At 42.9% G+C, this 25,868-nt stretch overlaps 1 protein-coding gene across 3 annotated transcripts in view; it reads right to left on the reverse strand.

Annotated features, from left to right (window-relative positions):
• Positions 1 to 11,112, reverse strand: part of FGFR2 (fibroblast growth factor receptor 2) — a 112,252-nt gene extending 101,140 nt beyond the window's left edge. For 2 of the 3 annotated variants that reach the window (XM_081005219.1, XM_081005218.1), the window contains exons 1-2: positions 10,470 to 11,112; positions 2,222 to 2,485 (exon numbers count right to left, since the gene is read on the reverse strand). In XM_081005219.1, the coding sequence (XP_080861345.1) occupies positions 2,222 to 2,396 (175 nt within the window). In that variant the 5' untranslated portion in view covers positions 2,397 to 2,485; positions 10,470 to 11,112. The remainder of the gene's footprint in view (positions 1 to 2,221; positions 2,486 to 10,469) is intronic. The other variant, XM_081005217.1, reaches the window with a different exon arrangement.
• Between the last annotated feature and the right edge of the window lie 14,756 nt (positions 11,113 to 25,868).

Below are 25,868 nucleotides of genomic sequence, written 5' to 3' on the forward strand. Positions count from 1 at the left end.
TTCATATACAAATGAGTAAGCAAAAAGAAACAGAATCAATTATGCATTCCAACAGATGGAGGAGAGGGGTGGGAGAGGGACGAAGCAAGCCATAGTCTTATATGATATACAGAGGCCAAATCGCCTCAACAAAGCATCTGGGAGAGGACACGTTTCATGAACATTAGACTGATGAGATTGTTTTGACAGCTCAGTTAATATAAATGTGTTAGCTCATTGTATTACAAGATAACAGCAACTATATTAAGAATGCACTAGGCCCCTTACTGTGAGGCCCAGAAGGTGGGGGGGATAGAGCACAGGGGCCCTCTATTCCATTCAGCATAACGCAAACTTTTTTACTCCCAATACATACACTGTAATCAAAAGCATCATTTTAAAATTCCAAAAATACCACAGATTGAGGAACTTGGGAGTCTGGATGTCCCTAAACGAATATCAGCTCCAGAGAAGAGCTCCAAACGATTACGGCTGCAAAAACCCTCATTTGTACAAGACACAATAGCAATTTGAAGTGTTGTCATTCTTCTGTGTTTTCTTTGGCATGCACCGGCATGCAGATTTTGTTTGGATTTCAGAACACCCCCTGTAGCGTTTGCACCGCAGGATTTTTCTGCGGCTTAGAAACAATAAGGGGAAAAGTCGCTAGAAAACTAGCAAGAACCAAACATACCCACAAAAAAAGGGTCCATTTTTCCATTAACAGCCCAACACAATATGCTACTCATGGACTAAATGTGGCCCCACGTGTCTGTTTTGGGGGCCCACCAAGGATTCCCTTCATGTCTACCATGCACCATTTATCAACTCAGTGCTGTCCCAGAGTTGCAGTCTTTGAATATTCACAAGCCTTTGGGACAGTTTCCCAAATTCTGGGGTGCACCTTTTGGCAGTACCAACACACCTCCGCAGCCTTAAAAACTACCTTTAGACACTGCATCTATCTGGAAATGGTATCCACAGATTCTCCACCCCCCAATGACACAAAAGATGCCAGTACTACACCTTCATGAGCTAATAATAATTGGAATAGGGGGCTTGGGATGAAAGGAAATGCAACAGAGAAATCTTTAGCAGGTGCTTAGATAGTAATAAATGATAATGCAAATCTAGTGATGTAGACATCTATGAGTCCAATAAACATGGCTTTGCTCTGTCAAGTAAATTAAGATATATAAACATTAATTGTGTTGCATGTGGTTCATGACACAGCTAAAGGTCACCCCCAATTAATGATAAGTGGTAATAAAATGGCTTTTGTGGTCATTTTTGAGCTATGCATCTCTTTTCAATAGACTACCTGTGGACAAAATTACAATGAACAAACAGAAAGGGGTTGTTGTTTTTTCAAACAAGAGAAGCAATCTTTATGCACAATGTTGCCTTTTTTGCTCTGAAATAGCTCAGCATGAAATTTTGGACTGAATCCCAACAGACTGTTGTTAAATACTATGGTTTAGAAGGCCTTATTCCTCTTGAGAAATGACTAAAGCCTTATTTGACGATGGATACCCCAGTGTGAGCCCCTTACAGTCTTTTTTCATGTTACTGATGTCATGTTTAAAGACTGAGTACAGGAGATGATGACCTTTCAGAAATCAAAGCTTAGCTCAAACAAAATTCATGACGTTATTTGTAGGCTTAAGTTGTCAAACAATGAATTAAGCTCCCTATTTTGCAAAGATGTACACATCTCCTTAACCAACCAAGAAACAGTGCAAACCTATAAATGTCTATTCAGCAGTAAATCCCAGTTTTCAGTGGCTTTTCTCCCAGTTAAATGTGTACAGAATCACAATCTTAACCTTCTTAAAATAGTAGTAGCTTACTTGCGAGTTCTAAGGAGGAAAGCTTTGAAAATACTTGTTCTAAGGGTCACACTATAACCAACATGGTAGTTACATATATGTTACCAATACATCCTCCTGTATTTTGTCCATAGCCACATTTTCTCCCTTAGCACTGTAGCTAAAATAGTCACACCTGGAATTAGTCACAGCATCATTCTTCTGTTGGGTCCAATAGAGCAGTGTCAATGATAACAACACAGGTGACAGAAAACTAAGTTCCTGTGTGGAAGAGTTTCCACAAGTCACACAAGTGATGAGATCACCTTGGTGCTGGTGGTAAATGGTTATTTATACAGAGCCTGAACTTCCTCGGAAATTAATGACCCCATTCAAAAAAACAAAACTTAAACAAACAAACAACAGTGACTCACCTTCAGGTTCCAAAGTGGTGTCTTCACCAACTAAATTGTATGATGGCCGAGCCAACGAAAATCCAGCCATGGTGATCACCACCAGGCAGATAAGGCAACATGAATTCCAGCTGACCATCTTCTCAGTGCCAGTCCCTGATCCTCTTCCATACCTCCATGTGGACTTTACTCCCATCTGAGCTCCTCTACACAAGCATGGGCTGAAAGGAGCACCTTAAGCCTTGATAATAAGTACCTTCTTACTCCCGATTGCTGCTGGTTCTCCTAAGGGAAAAGGAGAAGGACATTTGGTGAGTTAAGGAAACCAGAATTTCTGCATTTAAATTGCAAAATCCCCAATCATGCCTCCGTTTTCATCAATGGTTCAGACAAATCCGGGACCTGCTCCATTTTTTATTTATTTTTATTATTATTTTAGGAGGACTCCAACAGAGGAGGTTCCTTGGAGTCCCGAAATGAGTTGGAGGGAGAAGTAACATAAGCAACAGGTTGGGTAGGAACCGGGTGCAAGCCTGTGTGAGCCAAAAGGCTAGAGAAGCACAGAAAGGATTACAAGGAAGCTCACAGCAGGTTTGCCTGGGTGTTTGCTGATAAAACTTTCTCTTCTGTTGGAAATCCTTCACTCTATCAGAAACTGCTACAAATTACACATCATTAAGCTTTAGCTTCGTTTTCAAACGGATCATCTGAGGCTGAAGAAATATAGTCATAGTGGTCAAATACTAAGTCCATTCTTTTGGCAAAGCCTACATAAGTATCAGTAGGCTCTGGAACATTTGTATTCGAGTTCTACATCTACTGACTCACTGAGCCAATTTAAAGCTACAGAAATAACACATAGCACCTTACTGGATGTTACTACTTTAGTGCAGGTAGATGACCGCCATGCTTGAATATTTCAACACCTAAAGAATTCCCCTCACACAGAAAACTGTGTGTGCCACTGAAAATAATACCATTCCATCATTTCCCCCCTGATGGGCTAGTTTACTGTATTCAAGGAGACAGTTGTGTTGCCTAGAAGTGATAGAACATGCAATCAATCACGTGCACCTTGAACTGATATAATCAAGGAAGAGTTTCACTACGTATGTGCCATATTGCTTTTGTTGCTCCCTCTTTTATATCATAGAAACAGACAAAAAACTAAAATCTCTCACTCAGCCTCAGGTCTCAGTCTGTGAACCTGCCTCCAGGGTTGTTCCAAAGGGAAAACAAAATAAAGTACATTTAATGTGATATAAGCAAGGAGCAACAGCAATACGCAACTACCAATCTAACCTTCAAACACTCCTAACACTATGGCTTAGTATACTTTCCCCCTGCTTGAATTATACAACATATTCCAGTTTTTATTCTAAAAGCCAAAGTCAAATATTAAGTACAGGCAGTAACCATTTTAGGTGCGTCCAATTGACATTCAGTCGCCAACACGGGAGAACGGGAGCAGAACGGGGTGGAACACGGGTGGGGAGCACAGGAGCCAGGAATGGAACCCCATGTGAAATGGTCACCGCCTCCAGTATTAAGTCGTCAACAATGCAGAGTTCTAAATCTGAAAATGCAGGTTACCAGCTCAAGGCCCAAATAACCATGCAATATTCTTTAGGATTTAAAACAAGGAGCCCATTCTCAGTTTTGAACAGATACACCTGACATTTGAAAATACTCATTCTATACATGCAAAGCAATCTTGCACATTTGCTAGGAAGTAAGTCCCATTGTGCTGAATGGGGCTTATTCCTCAGGGTGTTTAGGTCTGCAGCTTTATTGAACTAGTAAAGCACAGAAGGTAATTGCACCGTGCCATTCCATGAACATTTGCACAGTTCCATGTTTTGTTTTGTTCATTGTATCCCAGTTTAAAAACAAACAAACAACTTAAGTAAGAAAAGCTATTTATAACCATCCTATCCTAAACAGTATAAAGACAGTATAAAGTCTGTTTTGGAGACCTAATCCCGCCCGCTGGTTGGTTTAATCTGGTTTATTGGTTTATTTCCTGGGGTAAAATCTTTTAAAAAACTCAACAACTTCAACCCTAAAAACTTTGGTCGGCCCTTCACTTCATCAAACCTGGTCCTCTTTGAAAAAAGTTTGGACACCACTGGGTTAAAGGCAGCTTCCTATGTGCCTATGTACCTGTTGTCTGACTATCTGTTATGAAGCATGAAGGCAGCTTCCTCTGTTTCTAAGAAGAAGAGGAAAGAAAAAGCAGCAGCGTGGTTGGCCCTCTTGCCTGGAGAGATGCAGCAGCAAAGACAGAGAAGGAGTTGCTCGTTTGGGGAGGAGGAAAAGAAGTATTAATGGGACCCATGTCTCCAGGATACATGAATATTTCTTCGTGCTCTTGGGCTGAGGAGTTTTCAGATGCCAGCACATTGCTTAAGGGAGCTACTTTAATCAAAAAATATCTATGAAGTTTGTTTTAAGCAAATAACATAATTGTATACATGTGCAGGCCCATCGTGTTTCGTTTTACAAAATTACCACATTCTATTTTTGCGCTGTGCAAATCCTTCCATGAATTTGCATGGCAGAAGGCCAAGAATCAATTAGAGCAGACTCTCTCTCTCTCTCTCTCTCTCTCTCTCTCTCTCTCTCTCTCTCTCTTTATCAAGGTACACACGGCCAGACAATGCAAGATAAAGATAGAGCAACTCGAAGCTCTGTTCAGGGAGAGCTAGCCTTACATGGTTTGGAAGTGTACAATAAAGTGCCCTTTCATGCAATTAAGTCTGAAATCTTCCAAACATTCAACTCCGGAGCATTCTGTTCTGGAGCAAGTGATTACAAGACTGAACATTCTGGAGTATGTGATTTGTGGGCTGAAATGCGCATTTGTCTATAAAAGCAGTTGTCCTGAAATCGGGAACTCTGGATTCATCTTGCTGACATCTGTAACTGTTATTGCTCAACACTCATATGGCGCAGACCATACAAGGGATAGAGTCCCAGTCCAGGAGGCTTGCAAGCTAAACCAGGCAAGGGGAAGCCGGGAAGAAGTGATGCTGTGGAAATGGAGTAAAGGAGAGGCAGGTGCCAAAGGAGAAGCAGGTAACATGAGTTAATTTTACCCATGATTCCTTTTCGCATCTATTGGAGCACCTGCAGCAACTCACTCAGGAAACTCAGTCCTTGGTCTCAAGCAATCCACCATGCTTTCATCCCCACTCCCCTACCTGCAGTATGGATATAACAGTGCTTCCACCAACTTAAAGGTAAAGGGACCCCTGACCATTAGGTCCAGTCATGACCGACTGTGGGGTTGCGGCGCTCATCTCGCTTTATTGGCCAAGGGAGCCGGCGTACAGCTTCCGGGTCATGTGAACAGCATGACTAAGCTGCTTCTGGCGAACCAGAGCAGCTCACGGAAACACCATTTACCTTTCCGCCGGAGCAGTACCTATTTATCTACTTGCACTTGACATGCTTTCAAACTGCTGGGTTGGCAGAAGCAGGGACCGAGCAACGGGAGCTCACTCCGTCGCGGGGATTCGAACAGCCGACCTTCTGATTGGCAAGTCCTAGGCTCTGTGGTTTAACCCACAGCGCCACCCGTGTCCCTCCACTAACTTAGCAGGACACTTAGAGAATCATAGAGTTGCAGAGTTAGAAGTGGCCCTGAGAATCATCTAGCCCAAGCCCCTTTAATGCAGGAATATGCAGTTGTGCCATTCGGGAATTGAACCTGCGACCTTGGTGTTTTTATCAGCACCCACTCCAACCAACTGAGCTTGTAAGGATTGATTGAGATAACATATGCAAAGCGCTTTGAAAAGAGAAGCGCTGTGAAAGAGAAGGGGTTGTGCACACCCACATTCAATGCACAAGTGTGTGAGAGAAGTAGCTGCAATCTGATAAAACAGAGGGCCAATGAGATACACAATTCAGCCAAGGCGACAGCTCCCATGAAAACTCTGTTGGTCTGGATGAGAACAGCATTTACGAAGCACCTTAGTAACTGGACCAAACAAAAACCTCTTTTGTTCCCTCACACAAACACAGCACCCAGACTTCAGGAGGCAAATAAATCAAGCAGCCATGGCAATTATGCTCTTCTGTGTGATATGGTCAGTGATGGATTTCCAGAGGTTATCTGTCAACTGTGAAAGAACAATAGATAAAGCTATTCTCATTTTACCTATTCTGCTCTCATTCATGTGCTACCCTCTTACACACTGAGCACAGCAATAACTCAAAAACCTTTCTTCCCTCTGGATGCGGAAGACCCAAATTCCAGTTACTACTCTTTGTTTAGCTTGTGCTCTTTCTTTCTCTCAACCTAACATACATCACATACTGTGAGTATATAGGGGTAAGATGCACATGTAAAGAGCTCTGCTCACCCAAAGATCTAGAAGTGGTGTGTTATCATGCTGCCCACACTAGTTATCTCAAAGTATATCAGGGAAAAGTAGTTATGGGCAAAATCCTTCCAGCTCAATATCTGACAATTATAGAGACCATGTATGCTGCCCAATAGAGAAAATGCAATCTAGGTTTTCTAACGTATTACAGTGGTACCTCGGGTTACATACGCTTCAGGTTACATACGCTTCAGGTTACAGACTCCGCTAACCCAGAAATATTACCTTGAGTTAAGAACTTTGCTTCAGGATGAGAACAGAAATCGTGCTCTGGCGGCAGCGGGAGGCCCCATTAGCTAAAGTGGTGCTTCAGGTTAAGAACAGTTTCAGGTTAAGAACAGACGTCCAGAACGAATTAAGTTCTTAACCCGAGGTACATCATGCTTCAGAAACAGCACATGCAATTCCTTAAAACTTTTACCAGTAAGATCTTTGGTGAAATAAACCCTTCAGTGCACAATATTTTCTTGAAAGTTCACTGTTGATTTGATACTTAAAGCTAGAAAATGGGACTGAGTCAACCTCACATGACATATTAAAGAAACTGGTGAAATATATTATCAATAAAGGGCATGGGGGGCTTAAAAGCATGCAATCCTTTTAAATAAATTTAATTTCTATAGTTGCATAATGGTTATAGCCAACCACGGAGACCCATTTGTTCTGCTCTTACAAACCACCTAAAGTGCTTCTCTTAAACCCATCAGTCCCTCACCAGACTACTGATGCCTTGTTACAGGATTCATAGTCTCTCTAAGAGTATACAAGTTACCCATAACTCTATCTTAATGGAAATATAGACTGTCGTCATTTTAAAAAGGGATATAACATGAGGCTTTAGGGGGAGCAGGGGGAGAAGAGGAGACAGAAGAGTTTATTCTATGAAGCTGTAACAAAAGTGAGACTAACATCTTACAACACACTTAACTTCAACAAAACTACCAGGCAAGGAACTTGGAAGTCCAACTTGACATATTTTTAAAGAGCACAATTCACTCTTTCCCTATAAGACATTGGAAGCAATATACCCCTTACACGTCAACAGCAAACTCAGCAAGCCTTTGAATTACATAATTCTCACTACATCATTTCCACAGGGAACATTAGTCTCCCCAATTACGGAGTCCCACTTCCACCTCTCCAAGAATATGGGCCTCTCTAGAAGGTGGAAGGGGCAGGGACCCAGACTCCAGTTCTTTCCCTTATCTTACTTGCTATAGTCGCTGCTAGATGGTTTTATAGGGAGACCTCCTACCCTGGGGTAATTATGTACCTATCTCAATGTTTGGCACACAGTCCCAGCATGCTTCTTGGCCTTCACAATTCTGGCTTCCTGACTACAATAGCATAATCCCTCCTGGAGTCTCAGGCTCAGTGAAAGCCACACGTAGTGTTTATTTTTCCCCTTGAAAGGGAACTCTTTTCTCTCTTCTATACTGCCCTATACTGGGGAAGGAGTTGTCAGCCACCCATGATTGATGGCTTGCCTGGCCACCCGCTCATCAAGTCAATTTTCACCTCAGTCACATACCTGCCCAAATGTCTTTGCCAAACTGACAAGCATGGGAAAAAACAGCCTGGGGTTGGAGCCCTACCAAATTCCTTCAAGCTGCCACATTTATTTACTTTTTTTTTTTTAATGCGCACGCAAACAAGTTGTGCTTGTTCTAGAGAGGCAGTAATTAAATCCAAGCCTAAGTATTCATTTTAATCTAGCTCCATTGTTATGTGGGCAGTGTTTATCACTCCCCAGGGAGGTTGTAATTTGCAGAGAGTATGTCATCCAAATCAATACTCTGACCTGTGTATCCTCCCTAGGCATTTAGAGTACAGCCAAAAAAAAAAAATCTGTGCAAGTGTGGATCAATGTCCTCCACCAGCTTATAGAAAATTAGCTGTATAGCAATTAAGTGACAGTAGACTGGGTCTGATCGCAGGAGGAGAGTGAAGCCCCGCTAACCCCTTCACACTGCCATCTTCAAAGGGATCGGCTATTAAACATTAATTCTGGACGCTTATTCGGGGAAAACAGCCTGGCAGCATCAATAGTTTTGCTTTGTCTGAACTTCCTTCATTCACTTTTCTTGGGGACTAGCCTGTTTTTCTCCAAGTCTTCTGCGGATCAGAGAGAGAGAAGGGGAAATCTGCATTTTAATTGACATTCCACAGAGGTCCAGAGGCCGCTTATTGCAGTCTATTCAAACCAAACAGGCTTTTCAGATGAAAATGAGTAAAGGCAAGTAGAAGATTTACAGGGATTTGGTACAAAAGAGACAATGGGGTTTGAAATGTTGATGGCGCTTCACACCAGCCACATAATGGACCCCTGTTTGAAAGGCAGTTTTATACACAGAATATATATATTCTTTTTTAGAGGAAGGAAAATTATGGATCGCATCACTAACACACACACAAACTCCCCACGAGAAGGACCTCCTGTTCTTTTGGTTTGTGTTACTTGTACATCACGTTTCCACTAAGCTCCATGTAAATCACTTCTCTCCATATGCACAGATTGTTGCAACAGTCACTAAAGGATTCCATGTGGGGTGGTTTGGGGGGGGGTTGAGGGGGTTTTTTTGCCTAACTAGGTCCTTCCACAGCACTATAGGTGAAAGAATCTGCACAGGCTACAGGTTTTGCTGTGTTCAGCATCGCTAAAGCCCGGTTCCCCTTCTTCCTGCAACTGAATAAACTAGATCCCCTCCAATTCCCCCCCTCTTCAAACAAAAGCCCTTTAATGCCACGCCAATTAAATCATAGCTCTACAATTTGGGTCCTGTTACAACCGTAAAAAAATCCACAATGATTCCTTTTCTTTATGAATACAGTCTGCATATCATCTTATCTGGAAATATAAACAGGGGTGGGGGCTCAGCCGGGGTTTAGAGACTAAAAAAAATAAGCTGCCAAGTGAAAACCTCTGACCTAGGAACAACTGTCCTTTAAGGCAGCTCAGCCAGCATGGGGAGGCACTCTGCACATGCTCAATAGTTCATCTTGTCATTTTTCCAATGTCCCAAGCCCTGGCAACAGTTTTTTAAGCAGGTACACCTTTGCTCAAATTATTGAACTCAATAGGCTAACATGCCAGAGGAGGATGAAAGATGAATAACAATACTATTTAAACTTTTTTACTATGGAGAAGAAGAAGAAGAGGAGAAGTGGTTCTGAACTTCGCCTGCTTCTTGAAAGGAAACAACAACCTTGTCACCACCTTTGCCATCCTAAGCACTTCCACCTGGGCGCAAAGCCCCCAGGAGCCCTTGGAATTTACGCACTTCCAAATCCATGTGTTAAACCGCAGCCTCGCCTGCCATGCCATCTAAACCACATCACCACGGAAGACCTCTGAGCGAAAAGCGCCGCTCGCGAAGGGCTAAAAAGTAGAGGCTGACGACGGGGTGCAAACTGTCAACTGCAAGAGGAGCGCGAAGGATCCTTGCGGGCGCCCTTTCGGAAAGGAGCTCCCGCGCTCCCAGCCCTTCGGGTGGATCCAAACCCGCACCAGGCCCCACGCCACCTGTGGGGGCCACCGATCAGACCCACGCAAAATATGGAGGGCGTGCGCTTACTACGCCTCGGCAGTTGCCACATGTCGCTCGGCGAAAACATCCCAAATGCCAGGGTGCGCAACGTCGCCGCTCCGGGAGATGCCCCGGCTTTGCAGGGGGAAAGCTCTTGCAAATTTCGATCGCGCAAGCGGCACACACGTTGCTTCACAAATGCACAAAGCGATCGCACGGAGGTGGCCCAGGGAGCCTCACTCCTGGAGATCCTGAGGATTCCTCTCACTCTCTCTTCCCCGATCGCCCCCCTTTCCTTTCCTCCCCGACCCCCCTCTCCTCTCCACTGCAAGCCAAGCCTGGTCCAATTACCTGGTATGAAAAGGCTCCGCGTAAGCGATCCGCTCTTCCTTTGCAGCAGGCGTGTGTGCGGGATGAAGCCCGGCGGCGCCCGCAGCCTTCTTTTTCCCCGCAGCGGGGAGAGGAGGAGAAGGAGAGGAGCACCTCTCCGTAAAAAAATAAAATAAAAGCCCCACGATCTCGCCTCTCCGCCTTTACTCCGCGCGCAGCCGCTCCAACCCGTCGCTGCGAAGCCCCGGACCCGCGCGGGGAGACTGGGCCACCGTCGCCCCCATCACCGCTGGCGAGCCAAACGCTGCCTTCTTTTCCGGCGCCCCCAAACCTCTCCAATAATTAAAAAAAGCTGGACGGAGCAGCAGAACGGGGCTGCGTTTGCTCTTTTTATTTAGAGAAGGAAAAACTAAAAGGGTTGAGGAAAAAGGAGGCAAGCAGTGTGTCGCGATTTTTCGTTTTCTTTTGCTCTTCTCCACTTCTCTAAAGATCCAGGTTTAGGGAGAACTTTCCCAAAAGTTGTCGTTGCTCAGAAAAAGGAAAAAGCACAGCTGCCTTTAAGTCCAGATCCAGTCCATTCAGAATCCCTGTTGCAAGCAAACTCGAAAACTTTATCAGGTCTACAAGCCCTTTCTCTCTCTCCCTCTCCCTCTCTCTCTTTCTTCCCCCTCCTTCCTCTGGTCACTCCCCCGAAGTTGAAACCTGAGCCATTTCCTGGACAGTTCCTCTGCCAATCACAGCAGTTCAGCAATAGTTGAACTCCGTAGGCTCTTCCCCTCGCACTGGAGATGCATTAAGGAGAATAGGGCTCTCTTTCTCTTTCTCTCTTTCTCTCTGCCTCTCTCTCCCGCAACCTCATAGAAAGCACTCCGGGGGAAAACGCCTCCAAGCGGCACCACAAAACCAGCAAGCAAAGAAGTAAAATAAAATGTCATCTCTGCACACACACACACACAAACACACAGCCTCCTGATGTATTGCTGATATTCACAGCCTTGACTGGAGTTTGGAAATGATGTTGGAGCCCAGCATTTTATGCTGTGCTGTAGATGCTTTAAAAAGAAGAGATTTCAGATAATTGAGTGATCACTTTTTGCCCTCTGGAATCTCCACCACCTGGTGGGCACAGGATGACCCACTGAAGATGTCAACACACAAACACATGCACATCAAGACCAAATAGAGCTGTTCTGTGTGGCAGCAAAGATCACTTTTGTCCAGTCCGCAGGGACATATCTTAACGTTTTGGGAAGATGACTAATCTGTAATTAATTTCTTGTTGTAGCATCACTTGGCATAAATGCTCGTGAACGAAAACTGAAATGGATGCAGCATTCTGCTAGCACGGCATAGCCTAGTAACATCTTGTAGAAGCCAAGATGTGAGGGGGTTAAGGAGAAAGCAGAGAAGAGGAAAAAAGAGTTCCTGATAACAGGGGAGGGGGGGGGGAAATCAGATGTGAAAAGATAAATCTCTCTCCCTGCCTCCTACCCACCCACCCACCCCAACAAATTTTACCAAAATATTGGCACACCACCCACAGATTCGTAGAGTTGGAAGGGACCATGAGGGTCATGTAGCCCAACCCCCTTACAATGCAGGAATCTTTGAGCAATGTTGGGCTCAAACCCACAACACTGAGATTATGAGAGTCTCGTGCTTCAGCTACTGAGCCATCCCAGTATGTATCCATAATCCATTGGGAAATTCTCATGCGTCTGTTGAAATTAGTGTGTTTCTGTTAATTTCAATCTCAATGTTTAAAGGAAAACTTCCAGTTGGATTTGCACAGAAGTCAGAACAGCCTTAGATCAGCTTTCCCCAACCTGGTGCCCTCCAGATGTTTTGGATTACAACTCCCTTCAATGGTCAAAGGTCAATGGTTAGGGCTGAGATTTGTTGGGTAAAACATCTGGAGGGTGCCAAGTTGGGGAAAGACTAATTTAGATTTCAGGTTTCCTACATGAAAACACTGGAGGGGGGGGGGCAAATAATACATATGGAAACAGAAACTTCTAAACCCAAGTTGCAACACTAAATGACCATATCATATTCATTCATTGTCACCATCTATTAAACCTAACACAATCTATCACAGAATTAGGTGTACTTAAACCTACTTAAAGCAATGGACCTCAGTGTCCATAACTCTACATTGAATTGCTGCCATGATCCTGCAGACTGCAAGTACATGGTGGGACTACTCCTGAGTAAGCCACTGAGTAAGTAACTTGAGGGGTACATCATGAGAACTTGCAGAATTGCTTACCTTTCTTTGTATATATTATGAAAGCATTAATCATGTAACCATACCCCAAACTTTCAGTCTCCAGTCCCTCTAATAATCAACCTTGGTGGCTCAGCAGGAACTAGTAGGGCAATGAAGCACCCACCCACAACACAGGGATTTATGCATATTCAAGAGTATGGAGAATTTGCTGTGTGTGTGTGTGTGTGTGTGTGTGTGTGTGTGTGTGTCAGAAAGAGAGAGGGAGAGGGGGAGAGAGAGAGAGAGGGAGAGGGAGAGACACCCAAAGAACCTCCCTAACAAGGGCTATATATGAGCAAATTCCTTTCCTAGGGACAAAAAGATAGAACCTGTCATGAAGTGATGATAAGGAGAGGATGGGAGGGAGGCTATTGATAGCTGGGAAATACAAATACAGTAGAAAAAGATAGTTGGTCTGAAAAATGCAGCTAACAATGGAGAGCTGTTGGAGAAAGAGAGGTGGGGAAAATGAGGGTTACCCATGGGACCACAGGCCGATTTCTGAGACTGAGTAGAAAGAATTTAGGAGGAAACTGATAGGAGATAGTTGGCCATCCATAGGGGAAGGAAGAGAGAGAGGGAGAGCAAAATTATGACACTGCATACTGATAAAACCACTGTACTTGAAAGACAACAAGAATAGGAAGAAGGGACATTTCTCAAATAGACTGAAACTGTTGTTGCACAAAGTAGATATTACTATCATAGTGCGAGTGTGTGAACCCCTGAACACTTTACTACTACTATTCCTCCTGTGTGCTAAGCCATGGTTTGTCTCTGAACAAACATGGTTACAGCTTGTGCTTTATCTGGGATGAAACACATTATACACCTGGACTTGGGCGCCATGCTGAGCTAAGCAATGGATTACCTCACCCCAGTACAGCCGCAGAAGGACCAGAGGTAGGACCAAAGCGGCTTACCGTAATCTCTTCTTCTGGAATCCACACCTTCATGCTCAACCATGATTTATTATTACTATTACTATTATATCTATTTATTTAGGATTTTTTTATTTGTTTATAAGTTTATTTAGATCCCACCTTTCTCCCAGTCTGGGGCTCAAGGTGGCTTTTGGTTTGTGTTACATACTTACCAGGTTATGGAAACTTTGTACAATAAGTTGGGGCAAAACAGTAGGTTGCTTACGCCCAGAAAACATACATGTTTTGAAATGGCAGGAAAATATAATACGCACAAAACATAGCAAAATTGGTGTGCGGGTGGGGGTGTGTGGGGGTGGGGGTGTGTAGAGGTAACAATAAAGAAAAAGGGGGGAGCAGATGCATGTTTTAAAAAGTGAAATAAGAAAAAATGTTAGACACATCAGTATGTTTATTGAGAGTATTGCAGGGACATATAATATGTCTACATAACAGTGGGATGGTGGTGGTGTGGTTTCTTTTTTACCAAGAAGAGCTCTCCAGAGTGCCAAACGCATAATCAGTTTTGATAGAGGCAATTTGACACACATGTGCCAATATTGCTCAGGGAACATTTTAAGTGTGAATAAAGGGATGATTGTTACCAAATATATTGTTGCAATGGAAAGGTCACTGTCCCCTTTGTAACATGTTCAAGATTTTTACAAAATCTTTTCACTGTTGAACTGCTGACAGCATTTCTTAGAGAATATTCACCAGTAAAACAATACATTGTCTTTGGGAGACAATCCAAACATTCGCCTTGGATAGAAAGTACCCTGTTTTCAAATATAGGGAATAGGTGCAGGAAGAAAAGGCCAAGGCCAAAATAAGCCAGACAGTTTATTGCCAGTCCCCCATTGTTTTTTATTTTATTTTTTGTCACTTAACAGCACAAAAATGATTGCTGAGGTGGAGAATCTAATAAATAAATAAATAAAATGATGTTTATTTTGTGCCATTTGAGGAAAATTTTTCGTTTTAAATTATTTTCAATATTTTGGTTTAATCTTTCTTTATTTCCAACCTTTACTTATTCTTTCACTGTTAGCCACTTTTCTTTTGAAAGCAGAACATGTGCATTTTGGAAGGCAGTTGGCAAAAACACACTTTCAAGGAGGAAAAATAAAATCTGCCCATCCCGCGGCAAATCAAAACCACATTTTATCATTTTTAAACTCCTCTTTATTTATGACCTATTTTGAAATGATTTTAACTAAACAATCTCAATTAAATTATTTCTACAACCTTATTACCATCACTAAAAGATAAACAAAGCCTGAGAAAGTGTTTGCTTTCATGAGTTAATGGTGGATATTCAATTTTAGATCAAATCCTTAATGATACCATGAGGATTTCAGAATTGTTGTTTTAAATATAATTCTTATAGTTTCAGATAAGTGTTTGGCATGATTTAAATACAAAAATGGAGAAGTATAGCCACACATTTATGTGATAGTAAGTCCATAAGATTGCATTGTTAGATCGTGTCAGTTTACACATGCTCATGAATTAAAATTCAACAGGAAGAGTAACAGAGTCCAGTGTGAACATTTAAGATGGACTGTTCTGAAATAAATCTATTTAATTTTAACTGACATATTAATTCATCCGCATGCAGAGAAATAGCCTTCCACATATAAATATACTAAACAAGGAAGGCAATAAGTTTCTTTATTGGGGAAAAGCACGCATTGATATAACATATGAATTAGTTTCCTCCAAAACCCTTGCCAGCAATGCTATTTTGGGTAGTCAGAAGCCCGCTACTAAGGCAACACATATTTCTAATCATGATTTGACATTTGTACTTACAACATTATTTAAAGGTAGCCATCATATTCTGCTGTTCTTATTTCTTTATAAAACACTATCACAAAAGTGCATACCATGTTAACAGAGCCAACAACCTTCTCAAATTCAGACTCAGCTCTGCAAGAACAGAAAAACAAAAGCAACTTAAACTGCTTTCACATTGACTCAGGATACCTTGCACTGCTTTGGCCCATATTTATGTTCAGATAGATAACGATAACAGGTTAAGGCAAACAGGAATCATGTTTCTATAAAGTCTGTGTTACCTCTTTCATCTCAAATAGAGGCTTTCCAATCCCACTATCTATCCCCTAAACTTTATGAAAATTATCCAAGTGGCATCAGCGGTGAGTTCAGGGCAGAGCTGATGAGTAACCGATGACAAAATTGGTTTGCCTTCAGCCTAAAGCAAAGATGGTGAATCTGTGGCTCTCTAGACGTTACTGAACTCCAACTTCCATCAGCCCCAGCCAGTGCAGTCAATGGTCCAAGACAACAGGAGCTGTAGTTCAAAAGCATTTGGTTCCCCAGATTTGCCTTAAAGGGTGAACATTTATTCAGGGGAAACAGAATGAGATATGAATTAAGGCATATTAAAAAAAACAAAAAAAAAAAAACAGAGAGCCAACTTAGCTAAGATGAACTAAGCAGTGCCAGGGGTGTAAAATGCAGTGAGCTTCTTGCCCCCATCTGCATTTCAACCAGTATTGCATGGAGCTGTTCACATCAGCGAGGGAGGCAGGGATGTCTCCACCAGATGCACATGACCTTTTTTGTTTCCCAGCCCCTGCAACCCACCTAGAACTACTATTCATTAGAATGATTGAATTGTAGGGCTGGACGGGATCCCAAGGGTCATCTTGCAATGCAGGAATTACAGCGGAAGAAACCCTGACAGATGGGCAGCCATCCTCTTTTTAAGAACCTCCAATGGAGGAGAGTCCTTCACCATCTAACTATCATCTGCACTTGGGTGCTCATCTGTGTGCTGGCTGTTAGGCTATATATGTTCACATTAACACTTACTCCACATCCAGTTTTCTAATCAGATTGAAGCTGGTCTGGTGGCGGGGGTAGGGAATCAAACAGCAGTATTTGTCAAGGGCTGATATGTATTGTGGCTAATGTTGTGCAAATGCAATCTCAAAAAATGGAATGGGGGCAGACTAAATGTGGAGTAAGCAGTAATGTGAACAGTTTCTATCCAAATGTGATTTTGGTTTAAATGCAGTGTAAACTCTCTATGGGAGTATATTGTATTTTTAAAATGGGGTATCAGAGTTTTTAGGGAGCTAACCAGGTTGCGATAGCAGGTTTGTTGGTTTTGAATGTCTTATGTAGATTTTTTTTTCAATTTTGTTGCTCTGTATGGGACATTGACAATAAAGATTATCGTATTGTATTGTATTGTATTGTATTGTATTGTATTGTATTGTATTGTATCATATACACTAAATTACAGGAAACTGCAGCTGTCTAATCCTCCTGCTGTCTTTCCCTTTCCTGTCTCTGAGGCTCTTCCTTCCATCCTGTGGAAAGCTTCCCTTTTCCCACCTCCATCCACCCTGGCTGTCCCTCCTGCTCTCTCTCTCTCTCTCTCCTCCTTTCGTTCTGTTCACCTGTCCTCTTCTGTCTCTCCTTTACTCAGCCATTTGTCACTCACCCACCTTGCCTGCCAACTGATCCCAGCCATGTTCTGAAGTCGATCAGGTGCCTGCAGCCCCCTCTCCACTGGCCAAGGCTTCCAAGTTCCCCATCGGTGACCAAGTTGGCCTGCAGCATCCCAGCACCCACAGGTGATATTAAGAGTGGATGCCAAGGTGGTACCCAAGAGGTGAAGGGATTTCCTCAACTGAACCCAACATCTCCTCATCACAGGGCCACTATCTAATGGCTACAAGCAAGCCAGGGCTCAGGGCTTAGTTCTCCTTAGGTCCTGGATCCTTAACAACTGCTCAGCAGTGTTGAACAACTCAGTTAAACAGTGCATACATAACTATGGTATCTGATCCCAGAAGATGAGGTGATGGTCAACATTTTGGAGGATTAGACAAATTCATGGCAAAGAGGTTGATCAGTGGCTATTAGCCATGATGGCTATGTTCTACCTCCACAGTTATGTCCTTATGACCCATGACTCTGGAATCTGTATCTTTACCAGGTCTAACATTCTAAAACACTGTACTTTGGTCAAGAGATAAAAATGAGTATATATAATAGCATATATTATAATGTCATCACCAATATAAATTATAAACATCTTGGGAAGTAAGAAAAATATTTACGATGCCAGAAACAAATTGCATATCTTATTAAGCCAAGATAGACAGTTGTCTAAAAAGAAACGCTCCATTAGGAATAATCTTAACATGCAATCCAAACCTACACTGCAACTTTAAAAAAATGTGTATCTGGGAATAAAGGACATAGATGAATCAATTAAATTAAAGCAAAGTGACATTTAAACAAGAGCCTTAATTTATTCTGCAGCTATTTAATACAATTGAACATTTTGTATCATGTCTTCAATGCTAACAGATAAATGCAACTTTCAAGGACAACAAATCTGCAACAAGATTGGTTCTCTCAACTGAAATAAAGCCAATGCAGATTCCTACTAAATTTAGTAAGACTAAGATCCTCCAGCTCTATATTTGCATTCTTGCAGATATCACAAATTTCCTTACAAATCTCCAGAATTCCAGTCCTACAACTTTATGCCCCTGTCGCACAAAAGGCTTTTGCTGAATTGCACCTTTATTTTATTTATTTTTTAATCACCACACGTCTTGCTACAAGTTTTGAGTTTTCTAATTCAGAAATTAACATGTCACAAGCATGGTACAGATTTCACAGCTCCAAGTGTGTCTCTCTCCCATTGAAAACATTGTTAACACATTCTCACATAAATTACCGGGGAGCACAGGAAGTAGCAATAGCTTTACTCCATTCATCAATAAGTTGGCTTCCTCTAAAAAAAGAAAAAGCTCCCCCAAAGATGACAACATATAGACACTTAATTTTTATGTCTGGAAGCAGTTTTCAGAATTTATTCTTTTGGGTGATGAAAAGACAACAATTTATCAATAGCACCCTCTTCATTTAAATGAGCCAATTTTCAAGCTTGGGCACAACAACCCTCTCAGTTAAAGAAAAGCAGAAACATGTTTGGCAGTTAAAAAAAAAATCAATGCTGTCATCATATTTAGGCTTCAAGTGATCTCAGAAAGCCCAGGAAGCTTTTCACACTAGTTAGGATGCTGAATGAAGGAATAATCTCTTTACGGGTTTTTTTTATATATTATTATTATCATCACCATGCCCCTCTTCTTCTCAAAGTGGCCAGAATCCTTTTTGTCAATTCTGCTGCACGTGAATAGTGTGGCTAATAAGCCTATTAATGAGGTTCCACAGCGGAGTGTGAATAGGTAAATAAGCCCCAATCTGTCGAGGTTCAGCAGCAAGGGCAGTAAAGCCATCAAGAGCTAAAGGTGACAGTTTGAACTGAAATAGGAACAACAGCTCCAGGTTTCAAGCCAAAGAAAAGGCAGACAAGGCGCCCATTCAGACACTTGCTACCCCCAACCGAACCCTATTATCTTGCTGTTTCTTCCCCCTTTATAAAATGCCTCGAGTAGTCGCTGTTTAAAAAAAGCTCTTGAGACGTCCTTTTTCATTCTGGTAATGATACATCAAGAGGGAATAAGGAAAATTAGGACCCCACTACCCCTCTGCACCACAACTTTCAAAAGAAGGAATAGTGCTGCCTCTCAGCATATGGACTAAGTGAGAAAGGGATGGGGGGGGGGGAGAGAAATGAAAAGGGGGGAGGGAGCCGGCATTCCAGATCCATGGATTCACTTTGTCCGTGGTTAGTCTGTCTATTTGGTCACTATTTATGTATCAGATTTAATACATAGACATACCCTCCAACTTTTCTCTGATTAAAACAGGGACATCCTATTCAATATGTATTTATTTATTCATACACACATACATACATACATACATACATACATACATACATAGGGATGTGGGTGGTGCTGTGGGTTAAACCACAGAGCCTAGAGTTTGCTGATCAGAAGGTCGGCAGTTCGAATCCTCACGACGGGGTGAGCTCCCGTTGCTCGGTCCCTGCTCCTGCCAACCTAGCAGTTCTAAAGCATGTCAAAGTGCGAATAGATAAATAGGTACCGCTCCGGCGGGAAGGTAAACGGCGTTTCCGTGCGCTGCTTTGGTTCACCAGAAGTGGCTTAGTCATGCTGGCCACATGGACCTGGAAGCTGTACACCGGCTCCCTCGGCCAGTAAAGCAAAATGAGCGCCACAACCCCAGAGTCATCAGGGGTACCTTTACCTTTACATACATATCCTGCCTATCTGACTGGGTTGCCCCAGTCAAACATATATAGTGCAGGCTGGAAGGATGACATGAGGAGGATGCAACAGGGCAAGCACACACCCTTCCAATCAGTCCTCCCCACGCTACACCCCTGTGCACCTTCACTAGGCCTGGAATTCCACAGCCTCAGGGCAATTATAGGAAAGAATCTTCTCCTTGCGGCTGATGCTTTCGCTTTGCACAGAGTAAAGCTCATGGACACGGCCTTGTCTGTGCTGAATGTGCATGGCACAAGGGGTTAGATAGGGATGGTGCGTTTCTAATAGATGTTGGTCCCGGACCTTGAAGGAGTTTAAAGCTAAGCACCCAAACCTGGCACTGGGCCTAGAAACTAACTGGTCTCAGAATTAACTGGTTGGATGTGTTCATGTCTTTGCACTACCCATCTGTTAATAAGAGCACTTTACATGGCCCTCTAGTGGAAGGGATATGCCAGATCTGCTCATGTGTGTAGACATTTATTGACCTGTTTATCAGAAAGCAGTTTCTGTAACCACCAGGCCTCCATCAAAGGACTACAGCGTTGTTTAGAGTCAAAGTTGTATGGTAACCAAAGCAAGAAAGTCTTTCAGATACGTGTGTGTGTGTGTGTGTGTGTGTGTGTGTAATATTAATCAGCAAAAAGAAAGAAAATGCTTTGTATTGTAAATTTTGGAAATCAATCCAACTTCTATAGTTTCTTCCCCTCAGTCTCTCTGTCAACTCTAAGGAATTCCCAGCAGTAACCTATATAAAATCCTGCCAAGTCCTAAGAAAGAGACAAGTGCTGATTGTACAATAGATTTGTGGGTCATGCAAAACGTTTACATCAATTTACATGCATTTTTTTCATTCCCACTGGCTGCTGGTGGCAAAATGCCCAGCATTGAATCCAGCAACAGTAGTCAACAGATAAGATCAATGTGATCAATATGGCGAAACTGTTTATTTGGATCTTTGCCACTGGCCAGAATTAAGAGAGTATTAAAAGGAGATTGTGGGCAAGAGTACTAAATTTCCAAGCTCTGCATAATATAAGTGCACAAACAGGGAGGGGAAACGTGGGAGTCTAACAACAGCTGGAGCGTCACAACTTCCATCAGTCCCGGCCAGCATGGCTAATAGCCAGGAATGATGGGAGTTGTAGTCTAGGAAAATCTGGAGGTTCCCCATGCCTGCGTTAGAGGCCAAACCACCCAACAGTGTGATTATTGTGAGCCAAATTTCCTCCACCACCCAAATTGAAGATTGCTAATGGTGGATATCATCCCGTTGTGATTGGATGTGTACCACTACAATGGCTCCACAGCAGGATCAGCCATGACATACTGTGATATGAGCAGGTCTTCTGGTAGAGTCCTCATATTGCTCATAAGCAGGGCTTTTTTCAGTTGGATCTCACCAGAACTCAGTTCCGGCACCTCTCAGGTGGGAACCATTGCCATTATAAGAGAACAAGGGTGTTCTCTTTTTCTAGAAAAATAGCACTGCTCATAAGCAACCAAAATCCATTTTGAAAAATCACAACACTGCCCCATCACAACCTGAGTGATCAAGAGTATGTTGTTGTTTGCTGTGCTTGGTTTTTGTTTTTGTTCTGCATGTATATTTTGAAAGGGAAAAAAGAAACCTGGCAGGCTTCACAAGGTTTTATGGAGTATGCACAACAAGCTGTCCATCTTGGTAAGCCAAGGCATCATCATGCGATACTACAATAGAATGGTCTGTTGATTTCCTTCTGGGAAAGAATAAATTCTTCTCCTAAATTTTACATTATATATACACCGTATTTTTCGCCATATAGGACGCACCGGCCCGTAGGATGCACCTAGATTGGGGGGGGGATAAAGGAAAAAGTTTTAATTCCCCCCCCGCCAGGCGCGGGGCTGGTGCGAGGGAAGCCCGAGCTTCCCCCGACCCCAGCCCCCAGAACGGGAGCCAGAGCTTGCGGGGCTGGGAGCTTGCGTGGCTGGGAGGATAGCTTCCTGAAGCCCGGAGAGCGAGAGGGGTCGGTGCGCACCGACCCCTCTCGCTCTCCAGGCTTCAGCAAAAGCCTACATTCGCCCCATAGGACGCACACACATTTCCCCTTCATTTTTGGAGGGGAAAAAGTGTGTCCTATAGGGCGAAAAATACGGTATGTGTGTGTATATATATATATATATATATATATATATATATATATATACACACACACACACACACACACACACACACAGAGATGTTTGAAACTGTGGATAAAATAATAAATCCAAGGAATTTCCAACAGTAACCTATAGAATACCAGCTCTTTAAATAGGACATTGTAGAACTCATTTCTTCTTACCTGTCCTTTTATTTTTAAGACATAGTAGAAATTTTAGTGGCCCTCGATCCAAATAATCACACACCTAGTTTCACATGCCTATAGGAACTTTAGACTAGTATTTCCTATGCCACAACCCCTCATGCCACTTACCACTTCTATTTTGGAATGGATAATGAAGTGCAGGTGGGTTTCCACAAGGCAAGGCAAGGCACAGTGATAACAGCAATAACCTATATTGAACTACAGAACTGAATAACAGTGGCAAAGCAACTGCTTATATACATTTCTGAAGGCCTGGGCCACTCCCACTCCCAATGTGATTGGCTGTCTAAACTTCCAAGCTGCGAATCATGACTCAGAGTTTAAGGGCCAATGGCAGAGGCCCAAATCCTGAAATGTTCTATGATTGGATATCATGTATTGAATCAGAACACTTAGTCCAGACTCAAGCTCAGAATTCTTAGTCCAGACTCAAGCTCAGGCAAACACAGACCACTGAATACATAACAGATAACCTCTTCCCAAAGTACCTTGCAACATGACATGGCGATTTCCCACTCAAAGAAACGAAAGGGCAAAGTCCCAGGGATTCTGGGCATAGGCTGCATTCACACCATGCAATTAAAGCACAAAAAGAATCCGGGAAAATGTAGTTTGTTAAGAGTGCTGGGGATTGTAATTCTGGGGAAGGTAAACTACATTTCTCAAGATTCATTGGGGAAAAAATTGTGTTTTCAATGCACTTTCAGTGTATGGTGCGTACGCAGCCATAGCCTCTAATAAATGTATGGCTGTTGTGTGCTGTAAATTCTACACTCAGAGCATTTACCTCACAGACCCTCCAAGTGTCCTTATTTTCCACGGACAGTCCCAGATTTACAGAAGCCATCCCAGCTTCTGATTTAATCCCGGAATGTCCGCTTTTCCTTAGGACGTCCCTATCTTCATCAGAGAAATGTTGGAGGGTAAGGAATAGGACGTCCCTATCTTCATTGGAGGGTATGGACTTCATTGTTAAGTTGTAATGCATGATTAAGGTTGGGATAGAGGGCAATTTCAAGCAATGCACTAGTTTTCAAAATATTTTGCTCTGAAAAGCAATAAAGAGGGAAGCTCTTGGACCGTAAGTAAATATCAAATCTGCTAGAAAAACTATGACTGCATTTCTAAATAGCTTACCATTTCTAAATACCATGCAGCATTTTAAAATACATTCACAATAAACTTAAAGCCATTTCTCACTAATAAAAATGCCAGCAGGATCCAAAATAGTTGCTATGCGTTTTAAATAAAAAAATTAAAGAATGTAATTTAAAATATAGGAATGCACCAAAAAATGATAAACACCAAGCTGGTACACACACGATATCATTATTCACCGATCTAGCTCTTCAGAGAAAAGAAGATTATGCAGGTTCACACTAACCATTTATGCAATTTAAAAAGCTGCAGCACAGAAAAGGACAATTTCTCGCTTGTGAGTTATATTCCCTAAAGCCTTACATTCAGCAATCTGTTTTCCCACCTACTCAGCATGTAGAAACAAGCTGCCAATTACATTCTGGAAAACAGAGAAGCTGACACATCTTGAACAGAAATGGCTGCATTCTCCCAGCGAGTAGGGAGGAATGAGGATGACAAATTCCTTAAAAGGGACGGTATAATTGAAAAATGAAAAATAGAAGAGGAATGTCAAGAGACAAGCAGAATGGTTAAGGCTCAAGTCAGAGAGTCAGCCAAACAGAAGACTACACCCTTTCTCTTTTTATACCTGGAATCTAAAGAAGCAAAAGAAACTGCAAGAATAACGTAACAATAAGCAATCCATGTGGACTTTTCAGATGTGTTTATGGAATATGGACAACTGTGACTCCCAGCTGTGAAAATGGACAGAGTTATCCAGTGAAGGTCAGAATTAAATTATTTCAGCAAGGGTGAGAGGAAGTAGTTTGCAGCTGGCTGTGTGATCTGTATTTTGTGAACGAACCCAAAGCTTTCTATTCTCACCCCATCCTTCAGAAGTTTAAACCTGATGAAGTTGGGAGAAGGTAACGGGGCGCAAGCAATGCAGAAGTGTCACAAAACCTTTGCCCAAACAAAAGTGACATTAATACTAAGCAATATCTGGGTAATCAGCTAAAGGTTAATTGTTAATGGATTGAGGTTGAATCCTGACAATACAGAAGTACTGTTTTGGGGGGACAGGGGGCGGGCTGGTGTGGAGGACTCCCTGGTCCTGAATGGGGTAACTGTGCCCCTGAAGGACCAGGTGCGCAGCCTGGGAGTCATTTTGGGCTCACAGCTGTCCATGGAGGCGCAGGTCAATTCTGTATCCAGGGCAGCTGTCTACCAACTCCACCTGGTACGCAGGCTGAGACCCTACCTGCCCGTGAACTGTCTCGCCAGAGTGGTGCATGCTCTGGTTATCTCCCACTTGGACTACTGCAATGCGCTCTACGTGGGGCTACCTTTGAAGGTGACCCGGAAACTACAACTAATCCAGAACGCGGCAGCCGGACTGGTGACTGGGGGCGGCCACCGAGACCACAAAGCTCCCAGCTCTTGAAAGACCTACATTGGCTCCCAGTACGTTTCCGAGCACAATTCAAAGTGTTGGTGTTGACCTTTAAAGCCCTAAACGGCCTCAGCCCAGTATACCTGAAGGAGCATCTCCACCCCCATCATTCTGCCCAGACGCTGAGGTCCAGCGCCGAGGGCCTTCTGGCGGTTCCCTCATTGCGAGAAGCAAAGCTACAGGGAACCAGGCAGAGGGCCTTCTCGGTAGTGGCGCCCGCCCTGTGGAACGCCCTCCCATGAGATGTCAAAGCGATAAACAACTGCCTGACTTTCAGAAGACATCTTAAGGGAAGTTTTTAATGTGTGACATTTTAGCGTATTTTTGGTCTCTGTGGAAGCCGCCCAGAGTGGCTGGGGAAACCCAGCCACATGGGCGGGGTACAAATAATAAATTATTATTATTATTATTATTATTATTATTGTTTGATAAGTATTTCATATAATGCTGCAATGCCTCCCCAGCACCCCTGAACAGAGCACAAATCTAGACAAGAGTGGGTATTAGGTTCAGACTGCACAAGTTACTGGCCGTATTTACAAAAAAATATTGGCTTATTCTCTGATTTGTTTTAACTGTTCTTTTTCTCTCCTAAACATCTCCATCTCTTTTCGTGTTCACTTGTCACAAAATAAGGATCATATCACCCCATTACTGTCAAGGGTTAAAGTGGAAGTTTGGAAATGATGGAAATCATATGATAAATCAGTTTGCATTGCCAGACTTTCCAGAAATCAGCCAGTAATTTTTATGTAGGGCATTCAGAAGCTAGGAGGAGTGAGTAATCTTTTGCTCCCAAGGGCCACATTCCCCTTTGGGTAGCCTGCCAGGGACCACAAGGCACTGGTGGACAAGGCCAGAGACAAAAGTGAGTGGGGGGGCCAGTGGATATAAATGTTATCATTGTACAGTAGGCAAATTTCTCCACACATTCACACACTCCTCTGTAGCTTCCATACAGGCAAACAAACAAGAGTCTTTATTAGAAACTGGTGGAGGGTGTGTGTGTGCTGGGACCTCCCTAACATGTTGTTGTTGTTTAGTCGTTTAGCCGACTCTTCGTGACCCCATGGACCAGAGCACGCCAGGCACTTCTGTCTTCCACTGCCTCCTGCAGTTTAGTCAAACTCATGCTGGTAGCTTTGAGAAC

This window comes from Podarcis pityusensis, assembly GCF_964106645.2.
Source record: "Podarcis pityusensis genome assembly, chromosome: 5".
Taxonomy (NCBI): domain Eukaryota; kingdom Metazoa; phylum Chordata; class Lepidosauria; order Squamata; family Lacertidae; genus Podarcis; species Podarcis pityusensis.